The sequence below is a fragment of the Schistocerca serialis genome, chromosome 1 (assembly GCF_023864345.2).
Source record: "Schistocerca serialis cubense isolate TAMUIC-IGC-003099 chromosome 1, iqSchSeri2.2, whole genome shotgun sequence".
NCBI classification, from domain to species: domain Eukaryota; kingdom Metazoa; phylum Arthropoda; class Insecta; order Orthoptera; family Acrididae; genus Schistocerca; species Schistocerca serialis.
In genome coordinates, this window is record NC_064638.1 from 600,522,129 (window position 1) to 600,543,949 (window position 21,821).

Consider the following 21,821-nt stretch of genomic DNA (forward strand, 5'->3'; position numbering starts at 1 on the left):
CCGGTGCAGGCTAGGCCCAGACAACAGAAGAAGGAGTAAAACTGTTGAAGGTGCTTGTGAAAGCAGCCCAGCTGGCTTTCTTGCTTTCTTTAATAATACGACGGCACTGCGCACGTAATTGTTTATAAGTGATACAATTCGCCACTGTAGGGTGGCGTTTAAAGGTGCGTAAAGCACGTCGACGAGCACGTAAAGCGTCTCTACATGCCGCGGTCCACCAGGGGACCGGTACGCAACGTGGAGAAGAAGTAGGGTGAGGGATGGAATATTCAGCAGCAGTGAGAATGACTTCCGTGAGGTGTGCGACCTGACTATCGCAGCTTGTGAAGGTTTGATCCTGAAAGGTCGCCCTGGAAGAGAAGAGCCCCCAGTCTGCTTTGGAGATGTTCCAACTAGTTGAGCACGGAGAGGGGGTATGATGCAGGAGATGGATGACACACGGGAAGTGGTCGCTCGAATATGTATCAGAAAGGGCATACCACTCAAACCGGCGTGCAAGTTGGGTAGTACATATAGAGAGGTCTAAATGAGAATAGGTGCGAGATGTGTCTGAAAGAAAAGTAGGGGCGCCAGTATTGAGGCAGACAAGATTGAGCTGGTTGAAAAGGTCTGCTAACAGGGAGCCCCTCAGGCAGGATGCTGGAGAGCCCCAAAGGGGATGGTGGGCATTGAAGGCTTCAGTTAACAAAAATGGTGCAGGTAGCTGAGCAATAATTTGCATCATGTCTGCCCTGATAACGGCAGACGACGATGGAGTGTAAACGGTACAAATGGAAAATGTAAAAGTGGGGAGAGTAATTTGGACGGCAATTGCCTGCAGGCTGGTGTGCAATGTGATGGGATCGTAGTAAATATCATCCCGGACCAGCAACATAACCCCTCCATGAGTCGGAACACCTACCACAGGGGGTAGGTCAAAACGCACAGAGGTGTAGTGTGCCAAGACAATGTGATCGCATGGGCGTAGCTTCGTTTCCTTGAGGGCTACAACGAGCGGACGGTGCAAGCGGAGCAGCAACTTTAAGTCCTCTCGGTTGGAGCGAATGCTGCGAATATTCCAGTGAATAAGTGCCATCGTGAGAAGAAAAGGAAGATGAAAGAAGGGGTCACCTCGAAGGCCACTGAGGGCCTGGCTTCGAGCGAGCACTGCCAACACTATCAGTAGGCGGACAGTCATCGTCCATTGGTTCTATAGGATCATCGGCCATCGCATTAAGATGGCCGGGAGGAGGAGCTTCCTCCGCCGGTGGACGGCCAGATGTTCGGCTACCAGCGGTGCAGCCAGGCGAAACGGATGATGGCCTGGGGCGGAAACTGCTGGGTGGCGCAGGAGAAGAAATGCGTCGTGGCGGAGAAGGAGAACTGTGCTTCCTATGAGCCTTCTTGGAAGGTCATTTAGTGGGAGTACTGGTCGATGGCTGGGAGTTCGAGGTACGTAGGAAGTCTGCACGGGACGGTTCCTTCTTGAAGGCCCGTGCATCTGACTTCTGGGTCTTCGTCTTGGCAGCAGCTGATGAAGGTGCTTGTGTCTGAGGGGTGACGGGAGGAAGAGGAGACGTCGACCGCGTGATCTTAGCACTGGCCGAACGGACGACCGTGGTGCTGAAGGTCAGATCGCATGTCTGCGTCGCCACCTCCCTTGTAGTCCGAGGAGAGGCGAGGACAGTGCTGTATTTTCCTGCTGGGAGCAGCGTGGGTTTCATACTAGCAAATAGCTTGCGAGCAGCCGAGGTGGACACTTTCTCTTTGACCCGAATTTCTTGGATACAGCATTCTTCCTTGTAGATGGGACAGTCGCGAGAGGATGCTGCATGGTCACCCTCGTGGGCATCCCTGCCACAAGTGACACATTTAGCCGCATGGAACAAGACTGTCGAGTGTGATTAAAACATTGACACTGGTAGCAGCGCGTAGGTGTCGGGACATAGGGGCGAACAGAAATAACCTCGTAGCCCGCTTTGATACGCGACGGCAGCTGAACACTATCAAAGGTCAAGAAAAGTGTCCGGGTCGGTACAAGGTCATTGTTGACCTTTTTCATGACCCTATGGACAGCCGTCACGCCCTGCTCAGCGAGGAAAGACTGGATCTCCTCGTCAGTCAATCCGTCGAGTGATCGAGTATGTACCACACCACGAGATGAATTCAAAGTGCGGTGAGCCTCCACCCGGACAGGGAACGTGTACAGGAGTGTGGCCCGAAGCAGTTTTTGTGCCTGAAAGGCGCTCTCAGTTTCTAGTAACAAGGTACCATTACGCAACCTGGTACACGACTTGACAGATCCGGCTATGGCATCTACGCCCTTCTGGATAACGAAAGGGTTGACAGGAAAAATCCTTGCCGTCCTCAGATCGAGAAACTACGAGGAACTGTGGGGCAGGCGGTAGTACTTTTGTCACTGGTGGCTGTTCAAGTTTCCGTTTATGGGCAGAAGTCGAGAGAGAAGAAGAAGAGAAATCCATTGCGGAGGAATCCCCCATGATTGCCAGCGTCTCTGATGGCGCGCTCCTTCCTTGTGGTGACCCTCTCAGAGGGCACTCCCGCCTTAGGTGAATGTTTACACCTCAGGTCACACCTCCCGAGAAACAGACGGAGGGACCAATCGGCATGGTCAGAAGGTATCAGCTCAGGCAATCACCCCTCTCTGGGCCTGGCCTTTACCAGGGGGTACGCACGTGTCTTACTTGTCTACCCAGGGTGGGGAATTACGCGTTATCCCGTCACCGGCTATGCGTGCGAACGCGTGGGTCGGCCTTCAGGCACGCACAGGGAGGAAGGAAGAAGAGGAAAACGAAGAGAGAGAGAGGGAGAGAGAGGACAGACTGTCTCAAACGCCGAGGCAGAGACCAGAGAAAGCAAGGAGAAGAAGGCAAGGAGAAGAGTAAGGAAGACAGTGAGATGGAGAAGAACAAAGTAAGGAACCAACCAAAGGAAGGAAGAAACGAGAAGAAGTGAAAAACCAAAATGACCGCAAATATAGGTCGTGGAACCGTCCGTCTCCGGACGCAGGCGCTAACTACCCCCTTGAGGGGGAGGGACTCCTTTTAGTCGCCTCTTACGACAGGCAGGAATACCTCGGGCCTATTCTAATCCCCGGACCCGCAGGGGGAGGTCCAGGGTCATGTACTCCATGATTTTCTGCTCTTGTGGAGTACTGTGCAGTCAGGCGAGAAGGGGGAGTGATGCTTTCCACAGCTGACAAGTGGGAGGAGGCACACATGGAGTATCTGGATGCAGTGGACATCTGCAGTCTCAACATGTGGCACTGGAAGTACAGCGTGGGAATACGTGCCCGAAATTCCGGCACTTAAAGCACCGTGTAGGGGGAGGGACGTATGGTTTAATGTCACAGCGGTAAACCATCACCTTGACCTTTTCAGGCAATGAATCACCCTCAAAGGCCAAGATGAAGGCACCGGTAGCAACCCTGTTGTCTTTGGGTCCCCTGTAAACACAGCGGATGAAATGAACACCCCCATCATTCTAAACTGGCGCGGAGCTCATCTTCAGACTGCAAGAGGAGGTCGTGATTGAAAATAATCCCCTGGACCATGTTGAGGCTTTTATGAGGAGAAACAGAAACATCGCCCAGCTTGTCACAGACGAGTAACGCCTGGGATTGGGCTGGGGATGCAGTCTGAACTGAAACTGCACCGTTTCTCATCTTTGACAGCACTGTCACTTCCCCAAACTTATACTCAAGATGTTCAACAAAAAATTGAGGCTTCGTAGATAGAAAGGAGTCGCCATCAATTCTGCTATAAACTAAATACCAAGGCGAATATAGCTCTAGTCTTTCTGAAGCCCTACATTCCTCCCATGGCGTAACAAGGGAGGGAAACAATTTAGCATCGTACCTGTCAGCATTGTATTCTATCTTGCCCTTCTTAAAGACTGCTGGTGCCATACAGTCGCCAGCAAGAGATGACTTGGTATGCTTCATGGCAAATCATCCGCCCTGGTGTCACCCACTCCGTTCAGGGGCTCTCCCCATAGGTGCCACCCAACCACAGCAAAGGCCACCTGGCTTGATTTCCATTGCTGGGAGTCCTGATGCCCCACGAAGATGAGCATTTACTCCTTGGCATACATGGAGAGTTTACAGCTCAGGCATCAGCAGTGTGATCCCTGTGTTGTCAGAGGGCTACCACCAAATGGGTACATGACAGCCCTACCACAATGGACTGGCTACCATGCTGGACATTGGGCACAGAAATCCAATAGTGTCATGGGGGTGAGAGAGGACAGGAAACAAGGGAAAAAGATGCTGTACCTTGGATACTGCCTTGACCACATAGTGGAATTGCAGGTGGAGATGCAAAGCCATGATGAGAAGAGGTTCAGGAGATCGAACCTAATGGCACTATGGATAACTGGTGCACCATGTAAGGCAACCTTCCCCATATGGCCCGCACTTCTGTAGAATTTGTAAAGTGGCCAAAAAGTGTGAGACTCCTTTTAGTCACCTCTTACGACAGGCAGGAATACCAGGGGCCTATCCTAACCCCCAGACCCGTAGGGGGAGGGGGTGACTGACTGTTGTTGAATAAGAAAGTGAGATACAGAAAGTTTAAAGTTCAGTTGTTAATATCATTCAACTAGCTTGGAGGACAATTAATGGTCCCTTTCAGTACCCATCTGTTCTATGATGACTGTTGGAACATGATTGGGAGGAACTGATGAGCAGGTCCATCTCAGCAAACATCAAGAAAAAGGGACCAAACAAATCTTATTAAATAAAGCTGCTGATCTAAAGTATCAGAGGGCTACAGATCACACACAGGAAATGGAAAACTGAAGCCAAACCAAAAATCACCCAGGTTCCATTCCATGGCACAGAATTTATCATAGTGGGCAGTAGCCCACTAGATGATGTTCCATATCTGAATAATTACTTAGAAGTCTTATGAGCAGCAGGTAAATCCATACCCAAGATCATCACGGCAAATGTTTGTGAGTAATCACTTGTCTAGCCAGATGGTCAGCCAGTTAATTCCCCATGTTACCCACAAGACTTGGGACTCAAAGAAACACAACTGAGCAAATAATACAACTAAGGTCAGATAGACGATTATGAATAGCATGAATAGCAGGTGTAACAGGATGACAAAAGTTACACAATCAATAGCCTGAAGACTACCCACAGACAGAGAAAATTAAAATGTGATCAAGAGAGGTCTGTTTAATAAAACTTAGGGCTCTGTTGATGGCTTTCATCTCCACCATAGAAACACAACAGATTTCCAGCGACATATTTTGATCCTGACTGCAACAGACGTAAAACCATATCCATGGTTTTAGAGTCCCAGAGTAAATAGTCCTGAAGATCTGGGAGGAAATAACATCAACAGATCACAGCAGAGATTGAAACTTGGTCATTTAAATAAATTTGTCCTACATTATAGTCTGGGTACTAACTGATGAGGAATGGTTGGGAATACATGGGTGTGCACTATAAAAAGGACAGGCGGATATCACGGCGGAATGTATAAAGGCACATTCCAACTGGGAAACCCGCAAGGTAGCAGTCATCAAGGTGTCGACACCTTCCATAAGAAAAGAGAATTCAAGACATCGGTAAATTAGGAAATTTTTGTATGCTGATTGTGTAAGTGAGCAAGAGTTGGTATTGCTGGAAATGATGAGCTAGGATCCAAAATGAAGAGGTAAGATCCCCACTTCAGCAAGGCCAATGTCTATGCGACCAGCATGGAAGGCGCTAGTGCCCAGTTTTATACTGTAATGGTATAATGGGCACAACAGTTTCAAAGCCAAAGGTGCTGCTGAACCACAAACCTGGCAACCACAGTCCATGTAGGTAGAGACCAGAGGCCAGTAAATAAGGAGCAGAGTAGTGTGATCTGCACACCAAGAGACGTAGGTGAGGAAGAAGACAGCATTAAGATTTTGCATGCAACTAGTCTCAATTTGATGAATATGGGGCAGCCATGTACGATTTTTATCAAATATGAGTCCCACAGTTCAGGACTGTGCAACAATGTCCAAGTGCTGGGTACCCAAGAAGGGTTTCGAGTCAGGATGAACCAACGTATTACAATAGAAATCTTGACCTGAATTTTTGTGGGAGAACATTGGAAATCATGGGAAAGGAGCAGAATGGAGGCTCTATAGATTGCACTTTGGAGCTGGCATTCAGTTAAGGTTAAGGATTGACGGATATATCAAAAGCAACAGTCACTGACATACAGCACAGAGGTCTCCACTGGTCTAACAAAGTCACAAGCCTACTGATGGCGATAATGAAGTACGTAAGATATAACATGATATCCGGAGGGTGACCATTCTATTGGGCGCATGCAGAGTTGAGCAATACACCAACTCTTAACTAAAACAATCAGAGAGAGAGAAACTGATGAAAAAAAGCAATAGGAAACCTCAAGAGCCACAATCATGGAGGGCAGGCACCAAGTGCTGCTGCATACTTTGTGCAGGTCAAAAAAGACTACAACGCGATGTTGATGTATAGAAAAAGACTGTTTGATTGCCGTTTCTAACCTAACCAGATGGTTGGTTATGTACTATCTCCCCCAGGAAACCACACTGATAGGAGAACATAAGGTCCCATGAAAATTTCAAAGTATGGCAAAATTGTTGGACTACCATCCTTCCATACAGCCTATAGAGAACATTTGGGAGGCTAACTGATCAGTAGCTGTCCATGGACGACAGGTTTTTGTCTGAATTAAAGATTGGGACAATGACACACACACTGTGCACTGAAAGGATAACATGTCCTAGCAAAATATGATTAGATGGACTCTGCAAGTCATATTCAGATGATGGAAAACATCATTACGAATCAAAGAAGGGCATGTGGCTTCTATCATGAGATGAGTCAAGGGTTTGAAGCAGTTCCCAATCAAAGGTTTATTATAAGCATAGGGAATGTTGTCAACTTGTCTTTTACACATTCAGAAAGTAGCTGTGTAAAAGAGGATGCTGAAGATGTAGCTAAATGTGTCACAAGGTGTTCAGCAAAAACCAACATTTTGATAGATATAGCACCAAGAGGAGGAGATCTGAAACAGTTATTGATTTCCATCAGCCCAGTACACTATGCAGCATGGTCCACACCTGGGATGAAGAGGCGCAAGCTCTCAACGAGGAGACTGAACACTCCCAGCATTCCCTCTACTGCACTGAATTTGGCAGTAAGGCTTGGCATATGACTGCTTGAAAGTGATGAGGGTGCTCAGTGAAGGACGTCACTTGTGATGCTGAATGGCTCTTTGACTGCCCTGAATAGCTGTTGCAATACCTTCAGGCTGCCATGGTATGGCCACCAATGGAAGGGCCCATAGAAAAAGGGACAGCAGTTCAAGCAATGCAGATGATAGTAGCAGAGATGTTTCAGACAACCTCACTAATAAAAAATCTGATGAAGAGGGGACGATTGTGAAGGCAGAGGTATACAATTGACAGTTTGCCCATTGGAGAGTTCAAAGTGGCAATTGGTCTGTTGGGCAGTGACAAAGAAGTGATAGGATCATCAGAAAGCAATCATTGCCACAAAGATTGTCATGTGGTGGTGACTGTAGAGAAGCAGTGAGACTGGGGAGGGGATCATAAGATTGGTATAGGAAATTGTGTCACGAGTAGCGCTAAAGTGGGTAGATATACCGTTATTGAGATGACACAGATCAATATTAGAAGAAAATTGGTCACTCAGAATGCCTATTCCAGATGACATGGTATTCTCCACATGGGATAGTGTGCACTGATATGTCCAAACGAGAGGAAAGGAGGGAGTGGGATGTAGGAGCGAGATCTATCATTTCAAGATTGTTGTCTGAAGGAACGTTTTAAGTGCCCTGACCAGGTTTAAACAAAAGTTGCAAAAGGTAATCGCACTGCTATTGCTTCCAGTGGAGTACAGAGGGGAACCAATGATATCTGTGCCAGAAACAGACTCCTCCAGCTGCTCTCTTACGCCAGTGCATTCCAAACAGGAGGCATGGTAATCTCAGATGGTTGAAGAATGGTAATCAGTGAAATGTATTTCTCAGAGAATAACACAGACTGTGAAACTGGAGGAAGTTTGCTGTTGCAGTTTTTGCCCGTGACAGTAATATACATAGCTGGTTTTCCAGTTACCACATTTAGGGTGTCCTGGCTGACTTTGCTTTTTCCGGCCATCAAAATATGAGAGGCAGTCAGGGAATTAAGTTCCTGAATTTTACATTCCTTGATTCAGGTAACACTCTTCTGGTATCAGGAAGGGAGTGGGGTGTGGTGATCATCTCCACAATTGACACAGAATTGGGGTTGCTCACACGAGCAATTTTTATCAAATGGCCAAGCAGTCTTTACAAACTAAGTTGTTCATACAATAGGAAGACTTATGGCCAAAGCACTGGCATTTACAGAACTACATCAAGGGTGAGAAATACGGCTTCACAATGGTAGACCATAATTTTCACTTTGAGAAAATGTATCCCACTTAAATGCTACCTCGAAGAACACAATGTACCACGTGGACCCCTTGATTGATTTGGGGCGGGGGGTTATGGGACTAAATAGCGAGGTCTTCAGTCCCATAATTCAAAGTTACTTGCATAAGATAGATGGTCTGCTAAAAGTAGGTGGATCCAGTCAGAGGGGTCAATAGGTCATGGGTCCCAGGCCTAGAAAAAACTAAAAGAGGCCCCAACCACAGCCACCCTGCCCTGCTCCTGGAGCAAACCAAAACCTTATAACTGAAAATAAAAATCACTTTAGCAAAGGAAATTGAGGACCAGTTCAACCATTAATAGCTCATCTGCTGATATTAAAGACAAGGAATCTGGAAGGCTATACTTAGTACAAAGGACCAAAAGAAGGGGATATTCCACTAATATATGGGATACCGTCAGTCTGGCGCCAGTCACAGTATGGCTTTACGCAAGAGAAAACAATTGGTGAGCCTAGTATGACTGATGCATAGATGCCATAAGACAGTGGAGTCCTTCCGAAAGGAGTGGAAGGAAGAGCCCCAAACTGCAGTAGACTCCTTGATTGTGCGGAGTTTATTTCTGAGAGCAGTAGCACATCAGATATCATTCCACTTTTGGGCAAAGGGAGAATTGATGCGTATCCCAATATCTGCACCTGGCATTGTGAAAGGGAATGGGGGGGGGGGGGGGGGTAATTATCTGCTTATCTATCCGATCGGTCAGCCAGTTCATTCCCTGGAATGCCCACATGACTTGGGACCCAGGGGAAGACAACAGAGGAGGCATTACGGCCAAGGGCAAGAGAGAAGGCCATGGATAGCAGAGACCAAATGGTGGCGAGGGTAGCATCTGTCTATAGCCTGCAAGCTACTCACTGAGTCAGTACATATTAAAACACTGTGAAAGGATACCTGAGAAACAAAATGGAGGGCTCTGTTAAAGGCTAGCAGCATTGCTGTGAACATACTACATGATCCCAGCAGTAAATGGTGTTCCATGCCAGTAGGACACGTAAAAATGTACCCCGCCATATTTATCATTTTAGAACTAACAGTGCAGAAGATCTTAGCACCCTAGAACTCTTCAAGGATGGAATGTACAAGATGCCAGAATATCATAGGAGTGATAGACCTTAGGACTCTGGAACAGGTTGGTCCTAATATTTGGTCGAGGCACCATCCACGGGAGGTTGCAGGAGGAAACATAAGGGGCACATTCCTGTGAGTGAAGATGGAGATCCTGACAGGGGGAAGTGAGATGCATTCCAACAACCAATCTCACCAGAGGGTGGGTATCAGGAGGGAGACATCCCTGGGTTGCAAAGAGGGCGGGATAAAGGGATGGTCAGGGAATAGTCAAATGGTGATTGTGTAAGAAACCTGGAGTTGGCTCCATCATATTTGTAGAAGGGGATCCCCACTTCTGCAAGGAGACTGTCAATAGGACTAGCGTGAAAGGCACCGACAGCGAGACGCACCCCTTAATGATGAACAGGGTCAAGCCATAAACCTGAATAGCACAGTCTGCATCCCAAGATGTGTGGGCCAGGAGATAGATAGCATTAAGTTTCCCCATGCAGGTAGTCTTCAGGTGGCGATTATGGGGCAGCCATGTCAGCTTTTTATCAAAAATAAGGCCCAACAAATGGAACAGTGCTACTACATCACCTAAATAAAGTTCTGGGTTGGGGTGGACTTTGGATCGACAGTAAAATGCATAACCTGTATTTTGGAGGGAGAAAAGTGGAAGCCATGGGAGAGGGCCCATGCAGAAGCCTATCAGATAGCACCTCGGAGCTGGTGTTCAGCAGATGCTACTGAATGTGAGCTGCACCAGACACAAAAATCTGTCAACTTATAATGCCGTAGCAATGGGAGGCCCAACAGAGGTCACAAGTCCATTGATCGTGATGAGGAAGAGCACGATACTTACACAGTACCTTGTGGGATACTGTTCTGGACCCAAGAGGTGCTGAGTGAAGTGCCAACTCAAACCTGGGATAAAAACTCGCAGCTTAAAATCAAAAGCGGAACATGAAAGCCCCAGCCATATAGGGTAACTAAAATGTGACAGTGCCAAGCTGTGTCGTATGTCTTATGTAGGTCAACGAAGACCATGACAAGGTGTCTTCAATAAGTAGAAGCCTGTAAAAAAAGGCCCTGAAATTTGAGCACCCAATACAATCGGAAGCTAATCATCCTCTTGAGCAGTTTACAAAGTACGTTCATCAGGATAATTGGGTGGTAGCTATCAAGAGATGTTGGGTTCTTCCCGGGGTTAAGGACAGGGATAAATACACTGTCTTGCCAGTGTGATGGGAAGGCATCCGTGAGCCAAATGCGGTTGAAGACCCTGAGGTTATGTTGCCTCTGGGTAACATCTAGGTGATGGATCATCTGGTTGTGGATGGAACCCAGGCCAGGAGCCACATCATGTAAAGAGGTAAGAGCCTGCAAGAATTCCCATTCAGTGAAGAGTTCATTTAGGATTTGGCTTGGTGTGAGAGAGGGAGAGGTTAAAAAAGAGAGGGGTTTGTTCAACTCTGTGTTTCTGCCAAAGAAAGGTAGCAGTAGAGGGAGAGGATTCCGATGCTGTTGCAAAGTGCGTCAAGAGGTTTTCTGTGAGGACCAATGGATCAGTACACAGAGCACCCTGTAGGATGAGACCCTGAACAGTTGATTGTCCCTGGTGGCCTACAAGGCTATGGAGCTTGGACCAAGCTTGCGATGAAAAGGCATACGTCCCCATCAAGGAAACACTGCTCCCAGCATTCCTTTTTACTCTGCTTAATAAGGTAACAAGCCTTAGCAGAGAGATGCTTAAAAGCAATACTGTTGGTATCTGAAGTGTGTCATTTAAATTGTCGCAGTGCACTTCAGCAGTCCTGGATAGTGACTGCTATATCCTTGGTACACTATGGTACAGTCGATGATGAAGGGAATCTGTGCAGGGTGAATACATCACCAAGAAAAAAAATCCCAGATATCTCAGTTAAAAATACACTTTTTCTCCCACAGGAAAATACACTTCTTCCAAGGTGAAAATACATTTTTTCTGTTATAAGCAACAGTGTACTTTCCCTTGGAGCTTTAAAAATACCAATCGTTTGAAAGGTTAAGGTTTTATACACCAGCCTAGAACTTCCTGGCACTTTATAGAGAACAAAACTTGGCAAGGGGAAAAGAAAAAAAAAAATACAATAAAATAGTGTTTTGGAAAGATCTTTGATGTGCAGCAACATGTATGCTGCATATTTTCATATTACAATACACTGCATATTTCTGTGTTATGATACACTGCACATTTTAGTATTATTGTTTTTGTGGTCTTCAGTCCAGGGGCTGGTTTGATGCAGCCCTCCATGCTACTCTATCTTGCGCAAGCTTCTTCATCTCCAAGTAACTATTGTCAGCTAGATCCTTGTGAATTCACTTAGTGTATTCATCTTTTGGTCTCCCTCTACAAATTTTACCCTCCATGCTGCCCTACAATACTAGAATGGTGATCCCTTGAGGCCTCAGAACATACCCTACCAACCAATCCCTTCTTCTACTCAAGTTGCACTACAAATTCCTCTTCTCCCCCCATTCTACTCAGTACCTCATCATTAGTTACATGATCTACCCATCTAATCTTCAGCACCACATTTCGAAAGCTTCTATTCTCTTCTTGTCTAAACTAGTTATCGTCCGTATTTCACTTCCATAAATGGCTACACTCCATACAAATACTTTCAGAAAAGACTTCCCGGCACTTAAATCTATACTCGATGTTAACAAATTTCTCTTCTTCAGAAACGCTTTCCTTGCCATTGCCAGTCTACATTTTATATCCTCTCTACTTTGACCATCGTCAGTTACTTTGCTCCCCAAATACCAAAACTCGTCTACTAATTTAAGTGTCATTTCCTAACCTAATTCCCTCAGCATCACCTGAATTAATTAGACTACATTCCATTATCCCAGTTTTGCTTTTGTTGATGTTCATCTTATATCCTCCTTTCAAGACACTGTCCATTCTGTCAACTGCTCTTCCAGGTCTTTTGCTGTCTCTGACAGAATAACAATGCCATCGGCAGACCTCAAAGTTTTTATTTCTTCTCCATGGATTTGAATTCCTACTCCAAATTTTTCTTTTCCTTTGCTGCTTGCTCAATATACAGATTGAATAATATTGGGGATAGGCTACAACCCTGTCTCACACCCCTTCTCAACCACTGCCTCTCTTTCATGTCCCTCTACTCTTATAACTGCCATCTGGTTCTGTACGAATTGTAAATAGCCCTTCACTCCCTGTAGTTGATCCCTGCCACCTTCAGAATTTGAGAGAGAGTATTCCAATAAACATTGTCAAAAGCTTTCTCTAAGTCTACAAATGCTAGAAATGTAGGTTTGCCTTTCCTTTATCTTCTAAGATAAGTCGTACGGTCAATACTGCCTACGTGTTCCATTATTTCTATGGAATCCAAACTGATCCTCCCTGAGGTCGGCTTCTACCAGTTTTTCCATTCGTCTAAAGAATTTGCATTAGTATTTTGCAGCCATGACTTATTAAACTGCTGGTTCAGTAATTTTCACACCTTTCAACACCTGCTTACTTTGGGATTGGAATTATTATATTCTTCTTGAAGCCTGAGGGTATTTTGCCTGTCTCATACATCTTGCACACCAGATGGCAGGTTTTTCAGTGCTCTGTCAAACTCTTCACGCAGTATCATATATCCCCTTTCATCTTCATCTACGTCCTCTTCCATTTCCATAATATTCTCCTCAAGTACATCACCCTTGTATAGACCCTCTGTATACTCCTGTCTTTCTGCTTTCCGTTCTTTGCTTAGAACTGGTTTTCAAACTGAGCTCTTGATATTCATACAGGTGGTTCTCTTTTCTCCAAAGGTCTCTTTAATTTTCCTGTAGGCAATATCTATCTTACACCCTAGTGATACATGCCTCTACATCCTTATGTTTGTCCTGTAGCCATTCCTGTTTAGCCATTTTGCACTTCCTGTCGATCTCATTTTTGAGACATTTGTATTCCTTTTGCCTATTTCATTTTTATGTTTCCTCCTCTCATCAATTAAGTTCAATATCTCTTCTGTTAACCAAGGATTTCTACTAGCCCTCGCCTCTTTACCTATTTGATACTCTGCTGCCTTTACAATTTCATTTTTCAAAGCTACCCATTCTTCTTCTTCTGTATTTCTTTCCCCCGTTCTAGTCAACCATTCCCCAATGCTCTCTCTGAAACTCTCTACAACCTCTGGTTCTTTCAGTTTATCCAGATCGATCTCCTTAAATTCCCACCTTTTTTGCAGTTTCTTCAGTTTTAATCTACAATTTATAACCAACAGATTGTGGTCAGAGTTCACATCTGCCCCTGGAAATGTCTTACAATTTAAAACCTGGTTCCTAAATCTCTGTCTTACCATTATATAAGATATCTGAGACCTTCCAGTGTCTCCAGGCCTCTTCCACATATACAATCTTCATTCAAGAGTTTTAAGCCAAGTGTTAGCTATAGTTAAGTTATGCTCTGTGCAAGAGTCTACCAGGCATCTTCCTCTTTCATTCCTTATCTCCATTCCATATTCGCATACAACTTTTCCTTCTCTTCCTTTGTAAACTCTTGGCCTTTACAAATGTCTGCTTGTGTCTGTGTATGTGCGGATGGATGTGTGTGTGTGCGCACGAGTGTATACCTGTCCTTTTTTCCCCCTAAGGTAAGTCTTTCCGCTCCCGGGATTGGAATGACTCCTTACCCTCTCCCTTAAAACCCACATCCTTTCGTCTTTCCCTCTCCTTCCCTCTTTCCTGATGAAGCAACCGTTTGTTGCGAAAGCTTGAATTTTGTGTGTATGTTTGTGTGTCTGTCGACCTGCCAGCACTTTCATTTGGTAAGTCACATCATCTTTGTTTTTAGATATATTTTTCCTACGTGGAATGTTTCCCTCTATTATAACCATATATATATATGACAGACACACAAACACAAACATACACACAAAATTCAAGCTTTCGCAACAAACGGTTGCTTCATCAGGAAAGAGGGAAGGAGAGGGAAAGACGAAAGGATGTGGGTTTTAAGGGAGAGGGTAAGAAGTCATTCCAATCCCGGGAGCGGAAAGACTTACCTTAGGGGGAAAAAAGGACAGGTATACACTCACGCGCGCGCGCGCGCACACACACACACACACACACACACACACACACACACACACACACACACACATCCATCCGCACATACACAGACACAAGCAGACATTTGTAAAGGCAAAGAGTTTACAAAGGAAGAGAAGGAAAAGTTGTGTGCGAATATGGAATGGAGATAAGGAATGAAAGAGGAAGATGCCTGGTAGACTCTTGCACAGAGCATAACTTTATATATATCCCACGTGCAATGTTTTCCTCTGTGTGTGTGTGTGTGTGTGTGTGTGTGTGTGTGTGTGTGTGTGTGTGTGTGTGTGTGTGTGTGTGTGTGTGCGCGCGCACGCGTGTGTGCGTTTTACACTAAGATACATCACACAAGTGTCCCAGTAAAATTTTAAACAATGACATTAATGTCTGGTCTTCTGGACTTGAAGTTATTCTAAGTGGCTGGTTCTCAAAGTTTTAGTTTTAAATGATAGTCAAATGCTTTGTGATTTAAGAAATTCATTGCACACACTCACACATAACATAATCCATCTTGCATAAAAGGAAATTTCCTTTAAAAATAACAATTTTCAAAGAACCATTCACAATATTTTCCCACGACCTCTTAGACATGGGTTCATTTCAGCAGTTGGTAGAGTGTGCCAGAAAATAGGCATTACTGGGCACCGACACCTACAATGACATATGTCCATACGTTCACACACAGAGCCTTAAGCGATCTCACAATGTCATAACAGAAATAGGACATCGGACAATACTGAAAGATCTTAGGAATTTCATAACTCATACTAAAATGCTTGATGCAGCTTAAAGGACACATTCATATGTCCAGGTCCACAATGAAGTAGACCCCAGCCTGATATTTAGCCTTTCAGTGCACTTTTCGAGATGCAAATTTTCTTGGACCAGTACTGAATTGTCTCGTGTTTGGCTCTTTAATATGGCGTAATGCTACACATGCCAGAAGATGAAAATGTGCACTTGACGAACAATTGAAACTAGTCAATAGTGTGGAATGAAATACTTTTTTTCCTAATAAACTGACTTCACTGACTTCATCTGCAGAAAAGATGCAGAGAGCAGCACAGGAAAGGAAGCTGTGCTGCAATGGCTCTGAGTACCACACTCTTCACATATGTACTTGGAGCTTCAAACAGGCCTGACCTTATCCATGGCATCAATATAGAGACAGCGATTAGTGATCATGTTGTCATAGTGATGATGTTTACTAAAGTTAATAAAGCCATCAAGAAGGCTAGGATAGCATTTTTGCTAGAAAGAACAAACACTCAGCTGTTGGAAGTACTGAGGATGACATGCATTTAAAGTTCTCTGAGCCTGTGGATACTGTGATAATGAATACTAAAGTGGACAGTCCAGTTGAGCTGGAATGACATCTCTGAAAAAGACAATCAGAGACACTGGACAGACAAAATAGGTACAATAAAGGTAACTGTGAAGAAACCTAGGGTAACAGAAGAAATACTGAAATTGATTGACAAAAGAAAAAGGTACAGAAATGCTCAGAAAATACAGTAAAATAAGCCACTTAGGAATGAAACAATACGAGAGAAGGAAAGTTGCTACTCACCATATAGCAGAGATGCTGAGTCGCGATAGGCACAATAAAAAGATTCACACAATCAATTCACTTAGTAATGAAATAAATAGGAAATGCAGGAACACTACGGCAAAATGGCTGCATGAAAAATGCGAAAAAAAACAAAAAAGAATTGGTCATTGGAAATACAGACTCAGCATACAGAAATGTAGGAAAAAAACATCTGATGAAATTAAATGCAAAGGTGTCAACATTAAAAGTGCAGGGGAAATTCCACTGTTAAAACGCACAGGATAGAGTGGACAGATGGAAACATTACATTGAATGCTTTGAAGAGGGGAAGGACTTCTCTGATGATGACAGAAGATGAAATGGAAGTTGATATCAAAAACACATGAAATCCACTATTACATCCCAAATTTGACAGAGCTTCGATAACCGTGCAACCAAATGCCAGAAGGCATAGGTAACATTACTTTGGAATTTCTGAATTCGTTGGGGAAAGGTGGCAAAACGAGTATTCAAGTTGGTTTGTAGAATCAATGAGACAGGCTTTCAGAAATATGTCACCCACACAATTCCAAAGATAAAATGACCAGGTAAATGTGAGAATTATCGCACAGTCAGCCTAAGAGCTCAGGCATGCACATTACTGATGAGAATAATAGAAAGAAGAATGGAAAATAAGATTCAGAATCTCCTAGGTGTCAATCAGTTTGGCTTTAGGATAGGTAAAGGCACTGGAGAGCTTTTCTGGATAATGGAAGCTACACTTAATTAAAATCATAGGACTCGTCGACCTGGAAAAGCATTGGATAATATAAAATGGTGCAAGATGTTCAAAATTCTCAGAAAAACGGGTGTAAGAACCAAGAAGGGACAATAACAACGGAAGACTAAGAATGATGTGCTCAGATTAAAAAGATTGTGAGACAAGGATGCAGTCTCTTCCCTCTCCCTCCCCACCCCCTTTTCCGGGCTGTTCAATCTGCAAATCAGAGAAGCATTGGAGCAAATAAAAGATAGGTTCAGAGTGATATTGAATTCAGGTTGGAAGAATATAAATGGTGACATTTGTTGATGACTTTGCTACTCTCAGTTTAAGCACTGACAATTACAGGATATACTGAATGGAACAAAAAAAAATCTATTGAGTACAGAATATGGACTGAAAGAGCATTGAAGAAAGACTAAAGTAATGAAGAGCAGCAGAAATGAGATTAAAGAAAAACTTATCACCAAAATTGGGAACTACAAAGTAGATAAAATGAAGGAATTCTGCTATCTTAGAAGCAAAATCACACGACAGACGAAGCAAGAACATGAAAAGCTGTCTAGCACAAAGAGGGCACTTCTGCCAAAACAAAATCTAGTATCAAACATAGAACTGAAGCATCTGAGATACAGTGCTATAAATAAATGTATGAGTCTGGCGACTTACCATCTGACCTTCGAAAAAAAATATCATCCACACAATTCTGAAGACTGCTGACAAGTGTGAGAATTATCACACAGTCAGGCTAACAGCTCATGCATCCAAGTTGCTGACAAGAATAACACAGCACTGATGACCCGTGCAATGAAAAAAAAAAAAAAAAAAAAAAAAAGGTTAAGGAGTGGCATTAAAATTCAAGGCAAAAGGATACCAATGATGTGATATGCTGTTCTTTGCTACCCTGAGTGAAAGTGAACAAGAATTGCATGATCTGCTGAATGTAATGAACAGTCTAATGAGTACAGAATATGGATGGAGAGTAAATAGGAAAGACAAAAGAAATTAGAAGTAGCATTAATGAGAACGGTGAGAAACTTAACATCAGAATTGATGGTCATGAAGCAGATGAAGTTAAGGAATTCTACTATCTAGGCAGCAGAATAACCAATGACAGACAGAGCAAGGAGGACATCAAAAGCAGACTAGCACTGACCAAAAGGGCACACTTGACCAAGAGAACTCTACTAGTATCAAACATAGGCCTTAATTTGAGGAAGAAATTCCTGAGAATGTACGTTTGGAACACAGCACTGTATGAAAGTGAACCATGGACTGTGGAAAAACCAGAACAGAAGAGAATTGAAGTGCTTGAGGTGTGCTGCTACAGACAAATATTTAAAATCAGGTGGACTGATTAAGGTAAGGAATGAGGAGGTTCTGCACTGAATCAGAGAGGAAAAGAATATGTGGAAAACACTGACAAGGAGAAGGGATACAACATCAGGAAATGACTTCCACGGTGCTAGAGGGAGCTGCAATAGGCTATTGGTGTTGGTTTACTGTTGATTCTGATAACGACGCTATCACCGAACTGTTCACAGTAAGTCACTCTCTGCCCTAATTTATTATTCATAACGAATCCTAATCCATACGTATCAAGAGGATGCGACTGGACTAATTACACGGCACACGGAAATGTTTGGACGGCCATTCTCCCCATACTTCATGTGGGAACAGAGCAGAAGAAACCCTTATATAACTGGTACAATGGGGCGTACCCTCCACGACACACTTCGTAGTGGTTTGCATGAATGTAGATAGTCATTAGCAGATACAAAGACATAAAACATATTTCTGCTAAGAAAACATAGCAATTTAGAATTTTAGTTTTCAAATATACTCAAGTACAAAATCAGATTAACCAGTCTGCTTCTTATTTGAAAACAATAAACTTAATGTGAGATAGTCTACCGTCATACCATAACGTTTAAGCATATATGGACTACATACAATGAAATGGACTCTTATCAAACTAAAAGCACCTAAAAACAGGGTACTTTGAGTTTACAATGAAGAGATGACTGTGTCATCCCCCCCCCCCCCTTTCTTGGATCATTGTATCAGACCATTTGTAACTAATTTAAAACAAGTCACCAAGTTGTGTAGAAACCACCACAGTGTCATCCCAGTCATGTTTTTGGTAACTAAATCTGACACCTGTTTCCACAACAGTACAGTCTCACTATGTAAGTTTCATTTATTGGATCATTCACAAAATTTTAATCTGAATGACTTGATCAGTAAATTTTGTGAAAACAACTTTTTCTTCACAATTACACCAGTGATCCTGACTAGTGACATTTTTCTATTGCTTCAGCTGTTGTAAACTGCTCACCAGAATCCAGCTATTCAAAGACAAAAGTGCTAAAATTTATCAGGTGTGGTAGCTTTAGAAGAAAAATCAGTTAAGTACACAATTGGTAGTTATCACTTACCACCTACCAACTGTCAATCTAAGGAAAGTGGTATTAGAGACACAAGACCAGAGCAAATAACAGCTACATACTTAAGATCAGTTATTAATTGTTGTTGTTGTTGTGGTCTTCAGTCCTGAGACTGGTTTGATGCAGCTCTCCATGCTACTCTATCCTGTGCAAGCTTTTTCATCTCCCAGTACCTACTGCAACCTACATCCTTCTGAATCACCTTAGTGTATTCATCTCTTGGTCTCCCTCTACGATTTTTACCCTCCACGCTGCCCTCCAATACTAAATTTGTGATCCCTTGATGCCTCAGAACATGTCCTACCAACCGATCCCTTCTTCTGGTCAAGTTGTGCCACAAACTTCTCTTCTCCCCAATCCTATTCAATACTTCCTCATTAGTTATGTGATCTACCCATCTAATCTTCAGCATTCTTCTGTAGCACCACATTTCGAAAGCTTCTATTCTCTTCTTGTCCAAACTATTTATCGTCCATGTTTCACTTCCATACATGGCTACACTCCATACGAATACTTTCAGAAATGACTTCCTGACACTTAAATCAATACTGGATGTTAAATTTCTCTTCTTCAGAAACGCTTTCCTTGCCATTGCCAGCCTACATTTTATATCCTCTCTACTTCGACCATCATCAGTTATTTTGCTCCCCAAATAGCAAAACTCCTTTACTACTTTAAGTGCCTCATTTCCTAATCTAATTCCCTCAGCATCACCCGACTTAATTAGACTACATTCCATTATCCTTGTTTTGCTTTTGTTGATGTTCATCTTATATCCTCCTTTCAAGACACTGTCCATTCCATTCAACTGCTCTTCCAAGTCCTTTGCTGTCTCTGACAGAATTATTAATTATTATTAATTATTATTAATTATTATTAATTATGAAACTGTAATATCAACATACATTCTCAAGCAAAAATTACATAAGTAAATAAAAACAAAAATCTCTCTCTAATATTATTCCATACCATAATCAGCTTAAGACTTATTCCAAGTTCTGTGGCCAGATCCTGCCACCCAGGTGTCCGGTCATCTAATGCGAGAGAAAGTTCTCCACAGATATACTTTCCAGCAGGTGAAAATAGCCAACCAACGTGTATATATTCAGTAGCTGACAATAACTCCCCGAGGAATGGGCCAATAGGGGTAGGCCGCAGGATACTATTCCTTTCATTTTCCAATTGTTCATTTATTGAACTGAAAAGAAAAAAACAGTCAATAAATAAAAACAAATAATCACCTCACCTGTTTTTCTGCTCTATTCACACATCATTTGTAGAAGTATTGCAAAAATGGGAGAGGAGAAACATGACATCAAAATAGTGAATCATCAGCAGTGAACAATATCAACTCAATGATAATAAAAGGGGCATGTCAACCAAATTAAAACTTATTGGAATGTTAAGAGAGAATAGGAGAGAGGGAGATTTCAACAGTTAATAGTGGGTGGCAAGTTTTCCAGCAGAATACTAAACAAGAAGACATAAGTATAAGGATTTTTGCAGACAAATAAGAACTGCATTCATTCAATCTGAGTTCCCAAACGAAGTGAAATTTGCCGTTGCTGAGGTTGTCTACAAAAGAGACATTTTTCATGATGCCATGTCAACATGATGCCATGTCAACAACTACCACCTACAGGGGACAGGCAGAGTAATGAGATACTGTACTTACTTGGGAATGGTTTATTAATAAGGGATTGGACCCAAATTTGCCCATACTTCAGCTGTGATTCTTCTGGGAATACTGGCACATAATGTTTGTATAGTCTCATTGGAACACTATGCCACTCTTCGATCAGAACCTCTTCTAACTCCTGCAGTGACAAGGGAGACTGGAATCTGCTCAGGAGTCTGCACTCCAATACCACCCACAGGGGATCGATAATGTTCAAGTTCGGGGACTGTGATGGCCACGGAAGATGCTTCAGTTCAGTTGCATGCTCTTCATACCACAAGTGCACTGTCCTGGCTGTGTGAATCGGTGCATTATCATCACGAAATATGGCGTTAATGTTGGGGAACAACATTTGAATCATGGGGTACACCTGCTCACCTAAAATGTTCACATAATCGTTGGCTGGAGTAATGATGGGACCAGCAAAATACCATGATATGGCTGCTCACACCATCACTCTTCCACCTCCATTCTTAACTGTTGGAATCAAGTAATCAGAATTGTAGATGTCTTTTGGCATTCTCCAGATATAAACCTGGCCCAGTGTTGGAAATGACATGTTTCCACTGATCAGCCATCCAGGATTTACACTCCTGACACCATGTTTTACGCTTCTTTGCCTTGGTGGTTGTCACTAATGGTTTCGGTACAGCATCTCTCCATGAAAATTTGCTCTATGAAGTTCTCTGCATACAATGTCAATAGATACGAGGTCTCGAAGATGACTATTGAGCTCTGCTGTCACTTTAGCCGCCATA

At 43.3% G+C, this 21,821-nt stretch overlaps 1 protein-coding gene across 2 annotated transcripts in view; it reads right to left on the reverse strand.

Moving 5' to 3' along the window:
• LOC126477114 (uncharacterized) overlaps positions 1-21,821 on the reverse strand; it is a 99,069-nt gene that overhangs the window by 72,216 nt on the left and 5,032 nt on the right. For both annotated transcript variants that reach the window (XM_050103593.1, XM_050103592.1), the window contains one exon: positions 20,355-20,583. In XM_050103593.1, the coding sequence (XP_049959550.1) occupies positions 20,355-20,583 (229 nt within the window). The remainder of the gene's footprint in view (positions 1-20,354; positions 20,584-21,821) is intronic.